General features: G+C 38.3%; 1 protein-coding gene across 1 annotated transcript in view; it reads left to right on the forward strand.

The window, feature by feature from the left end:
- The window catches only part of LOC134333832 (NLR family CARD domain-containing protein 3-like), a 560,375-nt gene extending 544,955 nt beyond the window's left edge, over positions 1-15,420 (forward strand). The window contains exons 29-30 of the mRNA XM_063015997.1: positions 14,669-14,842; positions 15,255-15,420. Of these exons, the coding sequence (XP_062872067.1) occupies positions 14,669-14,842; positions 15,255-15,420 (340 nt within the window). The remainder of the gene's footprint in view (positions 1-14,668; positions 14,843-15,254) is intronic.
- Positions 15,421-17,123: the final 1,703 nt, after the last annotated feature.

The raw sequence follows: 17,123 nt of genomic DNA on the forward strand, positions 1-17,123 counted from the left end.
AAAATAAACAAAGTAAGTGCACATATCAAATATATCTTTCGTCTTACTAGTTAGTTTTTCTTTCCAAAAGCAATTTATTTAAAGTCGATTTGGAAATATTGGTTTCTACATTTTGTCCCCTGTATTTCAATAAATAACCGTATAAAACACTTTATTATTCTTTTGTAAATATAGTCTCATTCCAAATATAATGCCTGGAAATATTTAAAAATGTTGGGACAGCAGTGTGAGGGATTGAAGGTCACAGACACTCATTAGTGATTTTCAATCTTCGTCCTTTATGCACAGAAATTTCTCCAGATTCACCAATACATTTAATATTATCATGTACTGTAGACGGTTGTTTTTGTACTGTTTTTGTTTTAATGCAGGTCGAGATTAATTTATTAATTACTGCTTTATGTTTTTATCACATTCTGTCCTAACTTTTCTAATGTAATGGTTTGTAATCTACTATTTGTGCATGTTCTAAATATACTTAATTCTCCTGTGTAAAAGTTTGGTATGATTGTATTTATTCTTTGTTATTCAGTTAAGGCAAATAAATAATTGATTATAACATAATTTATTATCGTAATGTTTTAACAATAGACCATTATTGTAACTATTGGTACATTTTAATGAACCTGAATGATCCCACAAAATGTGAATGTTTTTAATGCCATAGACAGAATTCGTGGTGGTATCATCCAGAGCTTGGAATAAGGAAGTTAAGAGAGCTGGGAAAAGCATTTTCTTTTGTTTTATCGAGGTTTAGTTTTGAATAAGTGCTAAGCCAATTTAATTTAGCTAATTGGTTTACTTCATATTTTAGGCAGTTCCTGTTGAATAACTTTTCTTTTCTCTAATAAAATGATCATTTAAAACTGTTAGTTTTTTTCTTTTTTGTATTAAATTTGTGACATATGCAAAAACAAGAAACCAGGTATCGAGAAAATATTTCTTATTAGTGTAAATCAGTCATCATTAAAATCAGATTTAGGTTGGTGTGGGTGATTATAAAGTTTAAAAAGTATATTTGGGTTAAATGTGGGTGGTCTGTCCTTAATCTGAACCACCAGAGCTGGTATTGTCTGTCTCTTAATTTTCAATTTAATTCAATGTGCTTTATTAGCATGACAAATATTCAGGTGTGTGTTTCCTTTAAATCACAAGATTTTAGAGTGTGTGGAGATTTTCATGTGTTCAGTGAAAATCCTACTCAAGTGGTGTTTTGTGTGAGAAGCACAAAATTCCTCCAGTACACCAAGTTAAGGACAACAGTGTAAAAAAAAACTATTATAAAAAATCATACCATGGCATTGTGCATTTCCTCTACAGAAGGATAAACGATGTTCAAATATCAGTTTGAAAAGGGTTACACAGCCATTGTGATGGTATGTACAGTACCAGTCAAAAGTTTGGACACACCTTCTCATTCAGTGGTTTTTCTTGATTTTTTTTATTTTCTACATTGTAGATTAATACTGAAAACATCCAAACTATGAAGGAACACATATGGAATTATGTAGTAAACAAAAAAGTGTTAAACAAACCAGAATAACTTTTATATTTAAAATTCTTCAAAGTAGCCACATTTTGCTTTGATGATAGCTTTGAACTCTTTTGCCATTCTTTCAATCAGCTTCATGAGGTAGTTACCTGAAATGGTTATCCAACGGTCTTGAAGGAGTTCCCAGAGGTGCTGAACCCTTGTTGGCTGCTTTGTTTTAACTCTGCGGTCCAACTCATCCCAAACCATCTCAATTGGGTTTAGGTTAGGTAATTTTGGAGGCCAGGTGATCTGACGCAGCACTCCATCACTCTCTTTCTTGGTCAGATAGCCCTTACATAGCCTGGAGGTGTGTTTGGGGTCATTGTCCTGTTAAAAACAAATGATGGTCCCACTAAGAGCAAACCAGATGGGATGGCATGTTGCTGCAGAATGCTGTGGTAGCCATGCTGGTTAAGTGTGCCTTGGACTTTGAATAAATCACCAACAGTGTCACCAGCAAAGCACCCCCATACCGTCACACCTCCTCCTCCATGCTTCCCGGTGGGAACCACACATGTACAAACCATCCACTCACCTTTTTTGCGTCTTACATAGACACGGCGGGTGAAACCAAAAATCTCAAATTTTGACTCATCAGACCAAAGGACAGATTTCCACTGGTCTAATGTCCATTCCCTGTGTTTCTTTGCCCAAGTAATTCTCTTATTATTATTGTTCTTCCTCAGAAGTGGCTTCTTTGCAGCAATTTGACCATGAAGGCCTGATTCACGCAGTCTCCTCTGAACAGTTGAAGTTGAGATGTGTTTGCTACTTGAACTCTGTGAAGCATTTATGTGGGCTCTAATCTGGGGTGCTGATAATTTATGGTTTCTGAGGCAGGTAACTCTAATGAACTTATCCTCTGCAGCAGAGGTAACTCTTGGTCTTCCTCTCCTGGGGCGGTCCTCATGAGAGCCAGTTTCATCATAGCATCTGATGGTCTTTGCGACTGCACTTGATACGTTCAAAGTTCATGAAATTTTCCGGATTGACTGACCTTCATGTCTTAATGTAATGATGGATTGTCATTTCTCTTTACTTAGTTGGGTGATTCTTGCCATAATATGGATTAGAACAGTAGTCAAATAGGGCTAGTCACTGAATAGACCTTTGTACTAACCCTGCCTCTGCACAATACAACTAATGGTCTCAAACACATTAAGAAGGCAAGAAATTAATTCAACAAGGCACAATTGTTAATTCAAAACCATTTCAGGTAACTACCTCATGAAGCTGATTGAAAGAATGGCAAAAGAGTTCAAAGCTATCATCAAAGCAAAATGTGGCTACTTTGAAGAATCTAAAATATAAAAGTTATTCTGGTTTGTTTAACACATTTTTTTTTACTACATAATTCCATATGTGTTCCTTTATAGTTTGGATGTCTTCAGTGTTAATCTACAATGTAGAAAAATAAAAAAAAATCAAGAAAAACCACTGAATAAGAAGGTGTGTTTTTGACTGGTACTGTAGGTGTGTTGTCAGTTGTAATCTCAATTCAAGATAAGCAGACCAATTTACAATGGTGGCACATTTATTGCCTTAACAAATAAAAACATTTTAAACTTACACATAAAAATAGTGGCAAAAATCAATAACTTTTTCACAACAATGTAACTGAGCATTTTTCAAATATTAATTAAATAAATAAATATTACAGTACAGATCTGACAGAATCATATTTAAAGATTCTCATTACTAATGTGTATGAATGGGTTTATTTCTTATTACTGAATCTTGTATTTAGCAGAACAAAACATAAATCATAAAACAGTAAATTTGCACCAAGAAGTGCTTTTCTAAGAATTATTCTGGTTAAGATCCTCCACCAAGTTTTTTCCGTGTGTGTGTGTGTGTGTGTGTGTGTGTGTGTTTTCCCCTTGATTCAGAGGCCTTTAATTCATTTCATAAACTGTTTGAAAGCGTCACCAGAACACCACAAACGTTTTAAAAGTACATACAGCGGGGGAAATAAGTATTGAACACATTAATATTTTTCTCAGTAAATATTTTTCTGATGGGGTTATTGACATAACATTTTCACCGGATGTCGGTAACAACCCAAATAATCAACACATACAAAGAAATCATAACAAATAAATCCATAAATTAAGTTATGTTTAATAAAGTGGAATGACAGGGAAACAGTATTGAACACACTTACTGAATTTCTTTTCATACACAGAAAAAGCCTTTGTTGGTAATGACAGCTTTAAGACGCCTTCTGTATGGAGAAACTAGTCGCATGTATTGTTCAGGTGTATTTTTGGCCCATTCTTCCACACAAATCCTGAAGGTTCAGGCGGCCTCTTCTATGAACTCTGATCTTCAGTTCTTTCCATAGATTTTCTATTAGATTCAAGTCGGGTGATTGACTGGGACATTCTAGCAGCTTTATTTTTTTTATCTGAAACCATTTAAGAGTTTCCTGGCTGTGTGTTTGGGATCATTGTCTTGTTGAAATGTCCGTCTTTGTTTCATCTTCAGCATCCTGGTAGATGGCACCAGATTCTCATCAGGAATGTCTCGGTACATTTCTCCATTCATCCTTTCTTCAATTATATGAAGTCTACCAGCACCATATGCTGAGAAACAGCCCCACACCATGATGTTCTCACCTCCAAACTTCACTGTTGGTATGGTGTTATTGGGGTGCAGTTCTATTTCCCCTCCAAACATGGTGTGTGCTATGACACCCAAAGAGTTTAATGACTATATTCTCCCAGTATTTTATAGGCCTGTCCACATGTTGTGCAGCAAACTTTAAACAAGCTTTTTCTACAGCAATGGAGTCTTGCATGGTGTTAATTTTTCCCTGTAAATTACTGAAATAAAATGTGATCACTGTAATGGCCAAAAACGTTCTGTCATGTTAGTTAAGCTGCTGAATGCTATATGGACTGTAAAAGGATGTCAAAAGAAAGTTCGAGAAAGTTTAACAGTTTGGAACTTTTGTCACTCAGATTAAGAATGTTTAATACCGTTTAATAAAGAGAGTTTTTGACAAAATTCTTGAAGTTTCCACACAGAAAGAATAAACGTGACAGTTCCAGAAAGTTCAACAGAGGGAAATTTAAAACATGATGAGTCTGAAAATGTTCTATTAGATTAATTTAATGTTAATTGTATTTAGATCAGTTCTGTACTTTTTGCTGTGCAAAATAAAAAAAACATCATTAATAAGGTTTAACTGTATGGAGCATATAATTTACACACATATATTAAACTGTTTTAGCTGTAAGATTATTTTAGTTGGAAAAGTTTAAAGATATCAGAGATGTTTGAATGTGCTATAATTTATTCATATTAGAAATTAGTCGTTTTTAAGGTCACAGCTTCTCTGAACATACTAACAGCAGGTGCAGTTTCTTAGGAAGACACACACCTTCATTTTTTGGAGTATTTCCAAAATGTTTTGTTCTGTTGTTACTTTTTCTTTCAGTTGTTTCCTTGTTTGGCGTAAACCTTCAGCTCTCCCTCAGGTAGGCTAACTCCATCATCATGTCTTTATTTTAACATTAGCATTAAAAATACTTTAAACTGTCTATGGCTTTGTGTATGATTTAAATGTATTTAATGAAGTAATAATGTATTTAATGATAAGCATTGTTTTTGCAGAATTATATCAGAATTGTAGCTAAATCACTTCTGGATGTAGGCTAACAGTGTTATTGTTTGTGTAATAGTGGCACAATTTTTTCTTACCTACTACAAATTTTTCTTTTTATAGTGATAAAGAAATCCTGGATGAGTAAACTTATATATTGTTCTATTTTTTCTCATTTCAGAAATGAAGTGTGTTTGTTTTATGATTCTGTTCTTCCATCGTGCTCTCTCAGGTAAAGTAAACTTAATTAAAGTTGCTGTGGGTCCTTCATTCTAATCCCCCAACCCACTGTGTAAAGCAAATGATTACATATAATTTAATAAACAATATTTAACAAACAACAGATCCTTGTTTTTATCACATTTTACACATAAGACAAAAGCCTAAAAACTAGACTGCAGTGCATTGAAGACAAATGCTCTTTAGTCTTGACAAATGGTAACTCAGTGTGCCATACACAAAAGAGGAGGAAAAGAAGTTATAATAAGAAAAACACTTTTCTGTGCTGTGATTCTCTCCTGTCCTGTTTCTAACAAAAGAGAGCACTAGGTGGAACCATGGGCAGCAAGCCAGCTACTCGGTCCACTGACCAACCGACGTGGTTGTAGCCTGCATGCTTCTCGCCCAGGGCTAAACTAAATGATCGAGAGTGTAATTGTGGGCTGATACACTGAAAAGAATCAAAACCCTACAACAACATTAGTATAATGTTCAGCACCGCTCTGATCCCTGAGCTTTTCTTATATAGCCTGGAATAAGCTGTGGTGTGGATGTTTTAGTCTGTTTGGGACTTCAGCAAGTCAATTTACCCTCCTGCTGCAAGAGGGAGCGGATGAAGGTTATCACCCCATTATAATAATAATTAACCAATAACCGAATTAGAAGATGAGATATAAATCAAGCCACTGAGTGAACTGAGTGTGTTTTATATTTTTTCTCTCTGCAGAAAGTTTTCGGTTGGATGGTCCAGATGTTCCTCTATATGCAGTTACTGGTTCTGATCTTGTTCTGCCCTGTATGATTGAACCCAGAACCAGTGCAGTGGACATGAGAGTGGAATGGTTCAGGCCAGACAAACAAAACTCACTAGTACATCTTTATAAAGATCTCACAGTAATGAATTCAGGGCAAATTCCATCTTATATAGAGAGAACAGCTTTATATGAAGAGAAGCTGGAGAAAGGAGACGCCTCACTGCTGTTAGCTAATGTTCAAGTTTCTGATGAGGGAAAATACACATGTTACATTCAGGCTAAAACCTGGTATAATGATTTCACTCTTCAAGTAAAAGTTGAAGGTATAGTAGCTGTTTTTATGACTAATATAGTTTTACCATACATCGATCAGGCATAACATTCTGAGCACTGAGAGGTGAAGTGAATAACACTGATTATCTCTTCATCACGGCACCTGGCAGGGGTCGGGATGGGGGGGGGGGGGTATATTAGGCAGCAAGTGAACATTTGATCCTCAAAATCGATGTTAGAAGCTGGAAAAATGGGCGAGCGTGAGGATCTGAGCGAGTTTGACGAGGGCCAAATTGTGATGGCTAGACGACTGGGTCAGAGCGTCTCCAAAACTGCAGCTCTTGTGGGGTGTGTCTTGGTCTGCAGTGGTCAGTATCTATCAAAAGTGCTCTAAGGAAGGAACAGCGTTAAACCGGTGACAGGGTCATGGGCGGCCAAGGCTCATTGATGCATGTGAGGAGCGAAGGCTGGTCCGTGTAGTCCGATTCAACAGACGAGCTACTGTAGCTAAAACTGCTGAAGAAGTTCATGATAGATAGAAAGGTGTCTGACTCCATGCCACGACAGATCAGGACTGTTTTGGCAGCAAAAGGGGAACCCACACAATATTGGGAAGGTGGTCATAATGTGCCTGATCGATGTACATGGCCAAAAGTATTTGGACACATGGCCATAAGCTTATTGGACAGAGGTGTTACTAGGACATTATCTTTGGGTGAATATTTGAATTATTTAAGTTGGCAACAACAAAAATATTTCTTTTATTAAATAGAGTATGTAATCAACGACTGCGTTCGAAATCGGATACCATACTGATCAGTACGCAAAAGCAACACGCGAGAGTTGGTAGTGTTCATTTAACAGTACTCGAAAAGGACATACTGGATAGGCAGCCCTTTTTGAGTATGCAAACACAGCACGCTGCAATCTGATAATCTATCCCATGTAGCGAAGAAGAAAGATAGAGGTAAGAATTTTTTTTTAAATGTTACTGGCAGAGAAGTGTGCACTGCCTCCAGTTTAGTACAAACTGTTTAAGTATGTGATTTCGAACGCAGCCAAGGACATTATTACATTTTGAGAAGGGGGAAAATGGAATACAATTACAGCATTCATTTGTAAGGGAGTCCAGGCTGGGCAACACCGCACCCGATGACACACCCTGTTGTTGGACATCCCATTTTAAAGTCTAATTTGGTCCAGAAAGCCTCAATCAATGTTCCAGTTTATTCCGAAGCTAAGGTAGAGGTCAGGGCTCTGTGCAGGCCACAGGAGTTATTTTAAACTGAGCTTTTCTTCAGGTCTTTATAAAGCCTGCTTTGTGCACAGAGGCTCAGATAGCAAAGGGCCTTTCCCAAACTGTAGCTTCAAAAAAATTCTCTTTTATAATATTGATTCATTACACCTGTTAGCAATTGTTGTGGCTGAAACGCAGTAATTAAAAAAATAGAAGGGGTGTCCCAATACTTTTGTCCATTTAATGTATTTGTGTACATGAAAGATGAGTTACGATACTAAGCCTTCATGTCTGACATGATCTACAGCTGTTGGATCAGATCCACTGATAACTCTGGAGAGCTTTGATCATTCAGGAGGATTCAGTTTACTGTGTGAATCTAAAAACTGGTGGCCTGAGCCAGAGGTTCTGTGGCTGGGTGATGAAGGAATAAATCTGAATGGTGGAGTAACAGAAACACACAGAGACGGAGAATTCTTCAGGGTTCAACAACGTATCACTGTACTCAACGGTGACGCAGGCAGGTTCTACTGCAGAGTCCAACAGAGACATCACATGAAGGAGACTGAGTTCATCATCTCTAGTAAGTAATGATCGAACTGTAGGAGACTGAAGTTTGCTGTAAGAATTGTATGTCTTTAAAAAATGACAGCAATACATATACAGTGTCATTAAAATATTTTATCTCGTCCTGATTTCTTCTGTTAGACATCTCTGTCACTGTCACTTAATTAACCAATTAAAATAAATGATTAACTAGGTTTGGTTACATTAGTCTTTAAAAATGTACAGTGCCATTTTTTTAGATTCTGGGACTCCAAGAACCACAGCGTCAAACATGATGGTGGAAGTGTGAGGGTGTGTGATCAGTTAACAGCTGTAGGGTCTAGAACTTACCACAAGTGATGGAACAGTGAATTCTTTTCATCAGTCCCTGATTTGCAGATAAAGTGCAGATGGAATCATGGATCAGATTTAGTTCATCATGTTTTAGAATATATAAGAATATCTGTGACACAAAGTATTATTAAAAGCAATTATTATGTTAAAAGTTTTGTTTTCCTGAAATAAATCTCCTCCAATTAAAAGTTTGATTTCTTCATGTTTTACCAGGAGTGCCAATAATTTATTTATCTATTTATATTTTATTTCTTTGTTTTGTGTTTCAGATCAGTTTTTCTCAGCATGGAAAACTGCTGTCATCTGTGTTTCAGTTGGAAGTTTGATCTTGATCATAGGAACTGGGTTTGTAGTTTTCATGAGTTGGAAAGGTGAGAATGATCCTGAATATTTACATTTAAATGTTTTATTGTTTCATGCTACTTTTTTACTTTAAGCTTTTCCTGCAGCTCTGTTGGTGAACCTAATAAAAACATTTTATATTTTAGTTTTAATGCTGTGATGCTAAAAACTGCCACACTGATGTGAAACCTCAACACTTATTACTATAAATTAGAGTAAAATTCATTTACATTTACATTTTCTGCATTTAGCAGAACATAATTTCGAGCAATTGAGGGTTAAGGTCCTTGCTCAGGGGCCCAACAGTGGCAACTTGGTGGTGGTGAGGCTTGAACCGGCAACGATCTAATTACTAGTCAGCTGCAAACTATTAATTAAACATAATTAAACCAAATAATAAGTAAATATTAATTTTGCAGCAGAGTGACAGGGGTGTGTGATGTCTTTAATGATGCTGCTGGCCTTCTTCCTCAGTCAGCTAAATAGTGTCCAGGTTTGGGAGCCTTGATTCAAAAATGCACTGTGCTGCTTTCCTTCACCACCAGATGCAGCTCCTGGGGGTGGGGGTGGTTCCACATTTTATGAGTTTTTAAAGGAAAAAGAAGCATAACGTTCTGCATAATCACATTATTACAATTTAATTAAACCAAATCATTGTTTGTTTGTTTACATGAAAATGTTTTACTGTTTTATTTTCTTATTTTAGTTAAAAGATGGAGAGAGGAGGACGATGAGAAAGGTGAATTCAGAACATTTGTTTTATTTTAGAAGTTAATGTTTGTGAACCTGATACATGAGCTGTCAGTTCAGCTCATTTTACTTTTATATCAGATTGTAACAAAAGATTCAAAACAAAGACATCAGGTTAGAGAAAACAGGATGAGAAATCAGAAGCACAAAGAAGAAACCTAAATAAATAATTATTAATATATGTTAACAATATGGAATATATACAACCCCAAATCAGAAAAAGTTGGGACAGCATGGATTTTTACAGAGATTTTTACAGTTAACATTTACTTAGGCTTTTAGCTAGACTTTTCCAGCCGCTTCAACACGTATAGTTTCCATTTTATTCTATTTAGTTATTGTAACTGTGGGGAGCAAAACACAAAAACATGAATGTTTTAGTTCAGGCTGTTTATGTTAGAAAACTTCTGTACTTCAGTAATTAATGGACAGGATAAGAAATGGGTTTGTGACGGGGCGGTTGGGGTGTTACACATTTAACACATTACACATCTTTTATGAAGTAAAAAGAAACACATTATTACAATTTATTGTAACTAAATCTGCTTTGTTTTACATGTAAATGTTCTTACTGTTTTTTTTTCTTATTTTAGTTAAAAGACTGAGAGAGGAAGATGGTGAAAAAGGTAAATTCAGAAATGATTTACCATAGTTGGAACATACCAATGAATATTTAAAAAAAACGGTTTTATGGAAAAAATAATTTATAAAAAGCCCTGGCATTACAAAACATTTTTCTCTTTTAAATCATCAATCTTGATGGTTCCCCTTTATATTTGCTCCAAAATACTTCTGGGAAAATGTTCCGTGTACAGACGACATCAACAGCGCACAACAAATTGAATTTGAACTTGTGGTCACTAAGAAAATGCTGTAAGAACTCTGTCAACATCTAATTGTGTATTTTAATTATTAGATGAGATTAGTGGTGCAGGTTGTAGAGGTGCACTATGATATATTATACAAAGTCTGCTCAGTGACAGAGTCCTTAAGAAAGATCTGTTAATTATATTATTTTCTCAGAGCTTAGCAGGTGAATCATACAAGAACTAAATGATTTATAAAAGTATTTAATTAAATTATTATAATGATGGTGGGCAACAAAGCACAAAAACTTTCTTTGTTTTATGTCAGGCTTTTATGTTAGAAGAAGCATAAAGTTCTGCTTAATCCCATTATTACAATTTAATGTAACTAAATCTTTGTCTTCTTGTTTTACATGTAAATGTTTTCACTGTTTTTTGGTAGTTAAAAGGTGGAGAGAGGAAGATGCTGAAAAAGGTAAAATTTTTATTCAGATTGCTTCTATTTTAGAAGTTAATGTTTGTGAACCTGATACATGAGCTGTCAGTTCAGCTAGTTTTACTTTTACATCAGATTGTAACAAAACATTCCAAATATAGACCAAATAATAACATAAAATATAATTACTGTTTATCGTCTCCAGCAGCTTCAACATGTACTTTCCATTTTGTTCTGGGATTCATTATTCCGGGATTCATTATTCCAATTTCTCCTACAATCTTTTTTGTTTGGCTTTTTTTGTCACAAATCATTGCTACTTCAGAGGTGAACTAACTGGATAAAAACGGTCTGGTTTAGTGCTCTGTTCACCTTACTGGTGTTACGTGGGGGGAGACAAAGGACCCAAGATGCAGAGATGACAAATAAATGTTTTATTAAGTAAAGAATAAATCATAACAATCAACAAAAGTAAACAAAAACAAATAGAGCGAACCCCGATAGGAGCTGCTAAGTTTGCAGGAAAAAAGGGGGGAAAAAAGTCGGGTGGAGTGTGGAGTGGCGAACCCCGGTCACTGGTGCTCAGGGCGATTGCGCTCTCCACTGTGCTAAGCCGGCACTAGAAAACAATGGAGACTGCGTGCTTCTAAAGCACGATAGGAGATGCACGCTGGATTATTAAAACCAGGATCAACCAAAACCTAAACTCGACGCTGTGCGGTTCAGGGAAAGCAGATAGGAATGTGACCAGAAGCTGATCACGACCTCCGGGAAGGGCCGGTCGAGTGAAGACCGTGTGAACGGTGGCCTAAGAGCGGAGTGTCATTGAGGGGTGCTGCTAATATTAGCCACCTGCTAACTGAGCAGGCAATGGCTAATGCACACACCAAAATTAACCACAGCACGAGGGCTGCACGAAGTCACACCAGCTTTCCCTAAAACGGAGGAGAAAACAAAAAAGGTCCCTGGCTACCTCAGCCTTTCGGCTTACAAGCCCGACCACCCTGTTGGCACCCGGGTGTACCTGCTTTGCCTACAAAGGGGCGCGCTGGTGCAGCAATCAGCAAAACAAACAAAAGGTGCGACAGCCTGCATATGCGCACCGCCTGTTTAAGTAGACAATGAGCAGCTGCAGGTTGTCAGACCTCGTTAGTGCACTAATGCCTTTGTAAGCAGTATTCTGTAAAGCCTGCGACATCGGGAACCAGGGGTAAGTTCAACCGACGCCGCAGACACCTTACAACTGGGAGGATTTTTATTAAAAGGAGACTAAAGTAGCTGTGAAACAGACACCATGATGTCATTGGCTGTTTTTTTTAATATAGTGCCTTTTCCAAACTAAAGGACACTTTACAATGGTTAGAACATACAAATGAATATTTAAAAACACAAAGGGTTCATATGTACACCATTTATTTTTAAATTGTGTCATTTTAAAACATTTTTCAATTAAAGAATCATTAATCTTCTCCTTTGTTGCAAAATGACGTTATGTGTTCACATGACATAAACAGTGCACATTGAGTTGAACTTGTGGTCATCAAGAAAATGCTGTTTATTAGATGAGCCAAAGCCCCCCCAAGCAACCACCACTTTCTTTTTGACTGTGCTGGTTATTACATATTTGTGACTCAATTATATTTTGAAAAAAAAAACACCCAGAGTTAGGCTGAGTTGTAAATCACTTTTATATTAATATTAAATGAATTTATTTTTCCATAGAAAAAGAATATTGAAATTAATTTTCTGTTTTCAGCCCTGTTTTACCCTCAATAGTTCACTGCAGTGACAAGCAGTGACCAGCAAATAGTGGTGCAAGGTTTAGGAGTGCAAGTTCTAGCTTCTTTAACTTCTTCCTAATTTTCTGACCAGTGAATTGTTGTTGGGACCATTAAAATACATTTTCGTCAAAGGAGTGAACACATACAGTAAATATGTGAGGATTAAGCTAGTAATTAAATTAATTACAATTATTTTTGTCCTTTTCTTAATTCCAAAAGATTTTAATAATAACACAAAGCTGTCAATATCAGTACAACAATATCTTACATGGTGCTGATAAAAAACAAATTAAATAATTTCTAATTGTTTTCTTTGATCCCACTGAGTTTGCATAATTAAATAGATAATTTTTAATATTCACATTTTTACATTACCAAACCTGACCTGCTAGTCCACTGACTAAATGGCCTGACTGATCTTTTTCTAGTGCGGGATGTCAAACCATATCTGAAAGAACCTGTTAAAAATCGTCGTGGAGTCGACTTTTCTCCTGTTCAGTGGGCAGCGGTGGAGGTCGCTTTATGTAACTCTAAAGAGGAAATGGAAGAGTTTAACCTCTGGAAATACATGCCGTCAGATAAAGGGGTTCGGAGACTGCAGCCAGTGATTCAATCAACGAAGAAAGCTGTGTGAGTATTAAAATACTTTACTAACCACCAGTGTGATTTAGTTCTGAATCACATCAGTTTGCAGTGTTTAAATAATGGCTTTATTTATTCAAGAACAAATGCTGTTCAGGCCTGCCTGTCCATATGTGAAAAAATGATTGCTCCCTTTAGCTACTAAATCAACCCGTTAACCAATTTTAATTGTCAATTGGGTTTAATTTCACTAACCACACCCAGGCATGAAAATTAATTTCTTACAGGTGAAAATGTTAGGTCTAAACTTTCATCTTACAGCTGATTCATAAAACTGTGAGAGAAACTTTACTGTAAAATCAACAGAATTCAAATTATTTTTAAAGTTTTTACTTTTTATCGTAGGTAAAATTGGCTATTAAGCTACTGGTTTGTAATAAACTCTGTTGTGCAAAAATTAGACACTTTAAAAAGAAAAGTACTACTGGAGGAGCCAAACACAAGCACAGAGTAAAATGCTGTTTGTTATTCGACCCTAAATCGACACTGTAGCTGATTACCTGAGTACAGTGACTGACATCAAACACAGAACCACACTGACCAAATACACACTCAGTGCTCACAAGCTGACCATCAAGACCGGACGCTACAGGAACTCCTGGCTCCCCACAGAACTAAGAGTGTGTACACAGTGCAACACCAACACCACACAGACTGAGCTGCACTTCTTAACTGAGTGTCCAAAATACACTTACATACGGGAGGTGTACTACAAAAAACTCCAGAAACTTCACCCTGAATTCTGCTCCCTCACCAACACCCAGAAACTCTTCATCATGTTGGGAGAGGAGAAGAAGAGCAGCACAGTAGCAGCTCAGTATGGCTGTGTCTGAAACCACATACTTAGTACATACTAGATTGGGGGCAGTGCCACTGCTCGGGTGGTAAAGCAGTAAAAGTACACAATGTGCAGTATGCACTCAACCTCATACATACTACATCTGCCATCTTACCAACATCATGTGACGTCACATCAGCACAAAGCTGCTCATAATGTTATTTAGGGTTCTACTTAATCATAACATTTTTAATTATTGTTTTACTCCAACTCTTCGTGTCCAGTCATCTTTCTTCTTCTTGCGTTTTGAACACCATTGCAGATCCAGTTGAATTATGGGATAGGTTATCGGACTGCAGTGTGCTGTGTTTGCAAATTTAGAAATGGCTGCTCATGCAATAGATCATCCGGTACTTTTCACCTACTGTTTAATTAATACTATGTATTCAGACACACTACCAGCTCTCTCATACTGCTTTCACGTACTGTTCAGTGTGTGTGTGTGTGTGTGTGTGTGTGTGTGTGTGTGTGTGTGTGTGTGTGTGTGTGTGTGTGTGTAACATGACACAGTTCTGATTGTTTCTGTTACATTATTGTTTCTATTTCAGGTTGTGTGAGTGTGATCTGACAGATGAAAGTTGTGAAGCTCTGTCCTCAGTTCTGAGTTCAGAATCATCCAGACTGACAGAACTGATCCTGAGTAACAATAACCTGCAGGATTCAGGAGTGAAGAAGCTCTGTGCTGGACTGAAGAATCCACACTGTAACCTGGAGATACTGGGGTAACATTATTGTGGCATGTGTGTGTGCGCATTGTGTGTGTGTGTGTGTGTGTGTGTGTGTGTGCATTGTGTGTGTGTGTGTGTGTGTGTGTGTGATTGTGTAAATGTGTGTACAGTGTTTGTGTGTGTACGTGTGTGTGTATAGTGCGTGTGTGTACAGAGTGTGTGTGTATAGTGCGTGTGTATAGTGCGTGTGTGTGTTTGTACAGTGTGTGTGTGTGTGTGTGTGTGTGTGTGTGTGTGTGATTGTGTTAAAGTGTGTACAGTGTTTTTGTGATCACACAATATGTGTTTATACAGTATGTGTATATGCAGTGTGTATCTGTGTGCAAATGTAGATATGTGATTCTGTGTGTGTAGATGTTTCTATGGTGATGAATTGATTTTCTCTCTGCAGGTTGAGGTGCTGCAGTATTACAGATGAAGGTTTTACTGATCTGGTTTCAGCTCTGATATTAAATCCATCATCACACCTGAGAGAGCTGAACCTGAGCTGGAATTATCTAGGAGATTCAGGAGTGAAGAAACTTCAAGATCTACTGAAGCATCCCAACTGTAAACTGGAGAAACTAGAGTGAGTTACACACACACACACCATCATCGGCGGTCATTCGTGTTCGAGTATGACTGTCCTCCTTCTTGGTCCTTGTGGGTCTTCAGGTGGGCGTAGAGGCCGATTCTGGACCCGATTATTCTTGTGCAATGTGGACAAGGGAATGTAGAGGTGGTGGATTTGGGTTTAGCCTGTTTGGACGTTACTCTCTCCTTTCTGAGTCTGTGCTTGTCTTGTGCAGCATGGCGGAGGTCATCGTATACAGTGCCGCGCCCTCAAAGACGAGGTTTCTCCAGGTCGCCTGTCTTTTGCCGTGTCTTCCCAGGTTTATGTTCTATGTGGCACTTCTTTAAGTTTGTTTTGATGTTATCCTTAAATCTCTTCTTTTTGCCTCCTGGGGCCCGTTTCCCTCCAGCTAGTTGGGAATAGAGGACTTGTTTTGGGAGGCGAGAGTCAGGCATGCGAATAACATGACCGGTCCACCTGAGTTGGTTTTGGGCAATGGTGGCAGTAATGGTGGAAATATCCGCCTCCTCCAGGATGCTGCTGTTAGTGCGTCGATCCTCCCAGCTAATCCTCAGTATTTTATGGAGGCATCATTGATGATATGCCTCTAGTGCTTTTAAGTGCCTACTGTATGTGGTCTAGGCCTCTGACCCATACAGAGGAGTGGGGAGCACCACTGATTTTGGTCTTTGCTTGGAGGTCTCGGGTTCTCAAGACTCTTTTCCTTAGCCTTGAGAAAACCCCATTGGCACAGCTGAGGCGGCTGTCTATTTCATCATTGATGACAGCTTTTGATGACAGGAGGCTGCCGAGATATGGGAAGTGGTCCACGTTTTCCAGTCTGATGTTGTCAATGGATCTGTTTGGGGGCAGGACAGGCGTACTACTATTTGGTGGAGGTTGATGGAGGATTTGTGTCTTTCTTATGTTAATGGATAACCCAAGCTGTTTGTATGCTTTTGCAAAAGCAGACAGAGTGCCCTGTAGGTTCTCTTCCGAGAGGGCTACAAGGGCATTGTCGTCCGCATACTGCAGCTCCATGATGGACACGGTGGTGGTTTGACCTTTAGCCCTGAATCGGTTGATGTTGAAGAGTTGACCGTTGGTTCTGTACATGATTTTAACTCCCTGGAGCATGTTCTTGCTTGTGAGATGGAGAATAGCAGCAACAAAAATGGAGAATAGTGTTGGAGCAGCAGTGGGGTGGTGATGAGGCAGCAGAGGGATGATGATGTGGCAGCAGTGGGGTGATGATGAGGCAGCAGTGGGGTGGTGATGTGGCAGCAGTGGGGTGATTATGCAGCAGTGGGGTGATGAGGCAGCAGTGGGGTGATTATGCAGCAGTGGGGTGATGATGAGGCAGCAGTGGGGTGGTGATGTGGCAGCAGTGGGGTGATTATGCAGCAGTGAGGTGATGAGGAAGCAGTGGGGTGATGATGAGGCAGCAGTGGGATGATGAGGCAGCAGTGGGGTGATGAGACAGCAGTGGGGTGATGATGAGGCAGCAGTGGGGTGATGAGGCAGCAGTGGGGTGATGATGAGGCAGCAGTGAGGTGATGATGAGGCAGCAGTGAGGTGATGATGAGGCAGCAGTGAGGTGAGGATGTGGCAGCAATGGGGTGATGATGAGGCAGCAGTGGGGTGATGAGGCAGCAGTGAGGTGATGATGAGGCAGCAGTGAGGTGATGATGTGGCAGCAGTGGGGTGATACATTAAAAGTAG

Source organism: Trichomycterus rosablanca, chromosome 19 (genome assembly GCF_030014385.1).
Source record: "Trichomycterus rosablanca isolate fTriRos1 chromosome 19, fTriRos1.hap1, whole genome shotgun sequence".
NCBI lineage: Eukaryota > Metazoa > Chordata > Actinopteri > Siluriformes > Trichomycteridae > Trichomycterus > Trichomycterus rosablanca.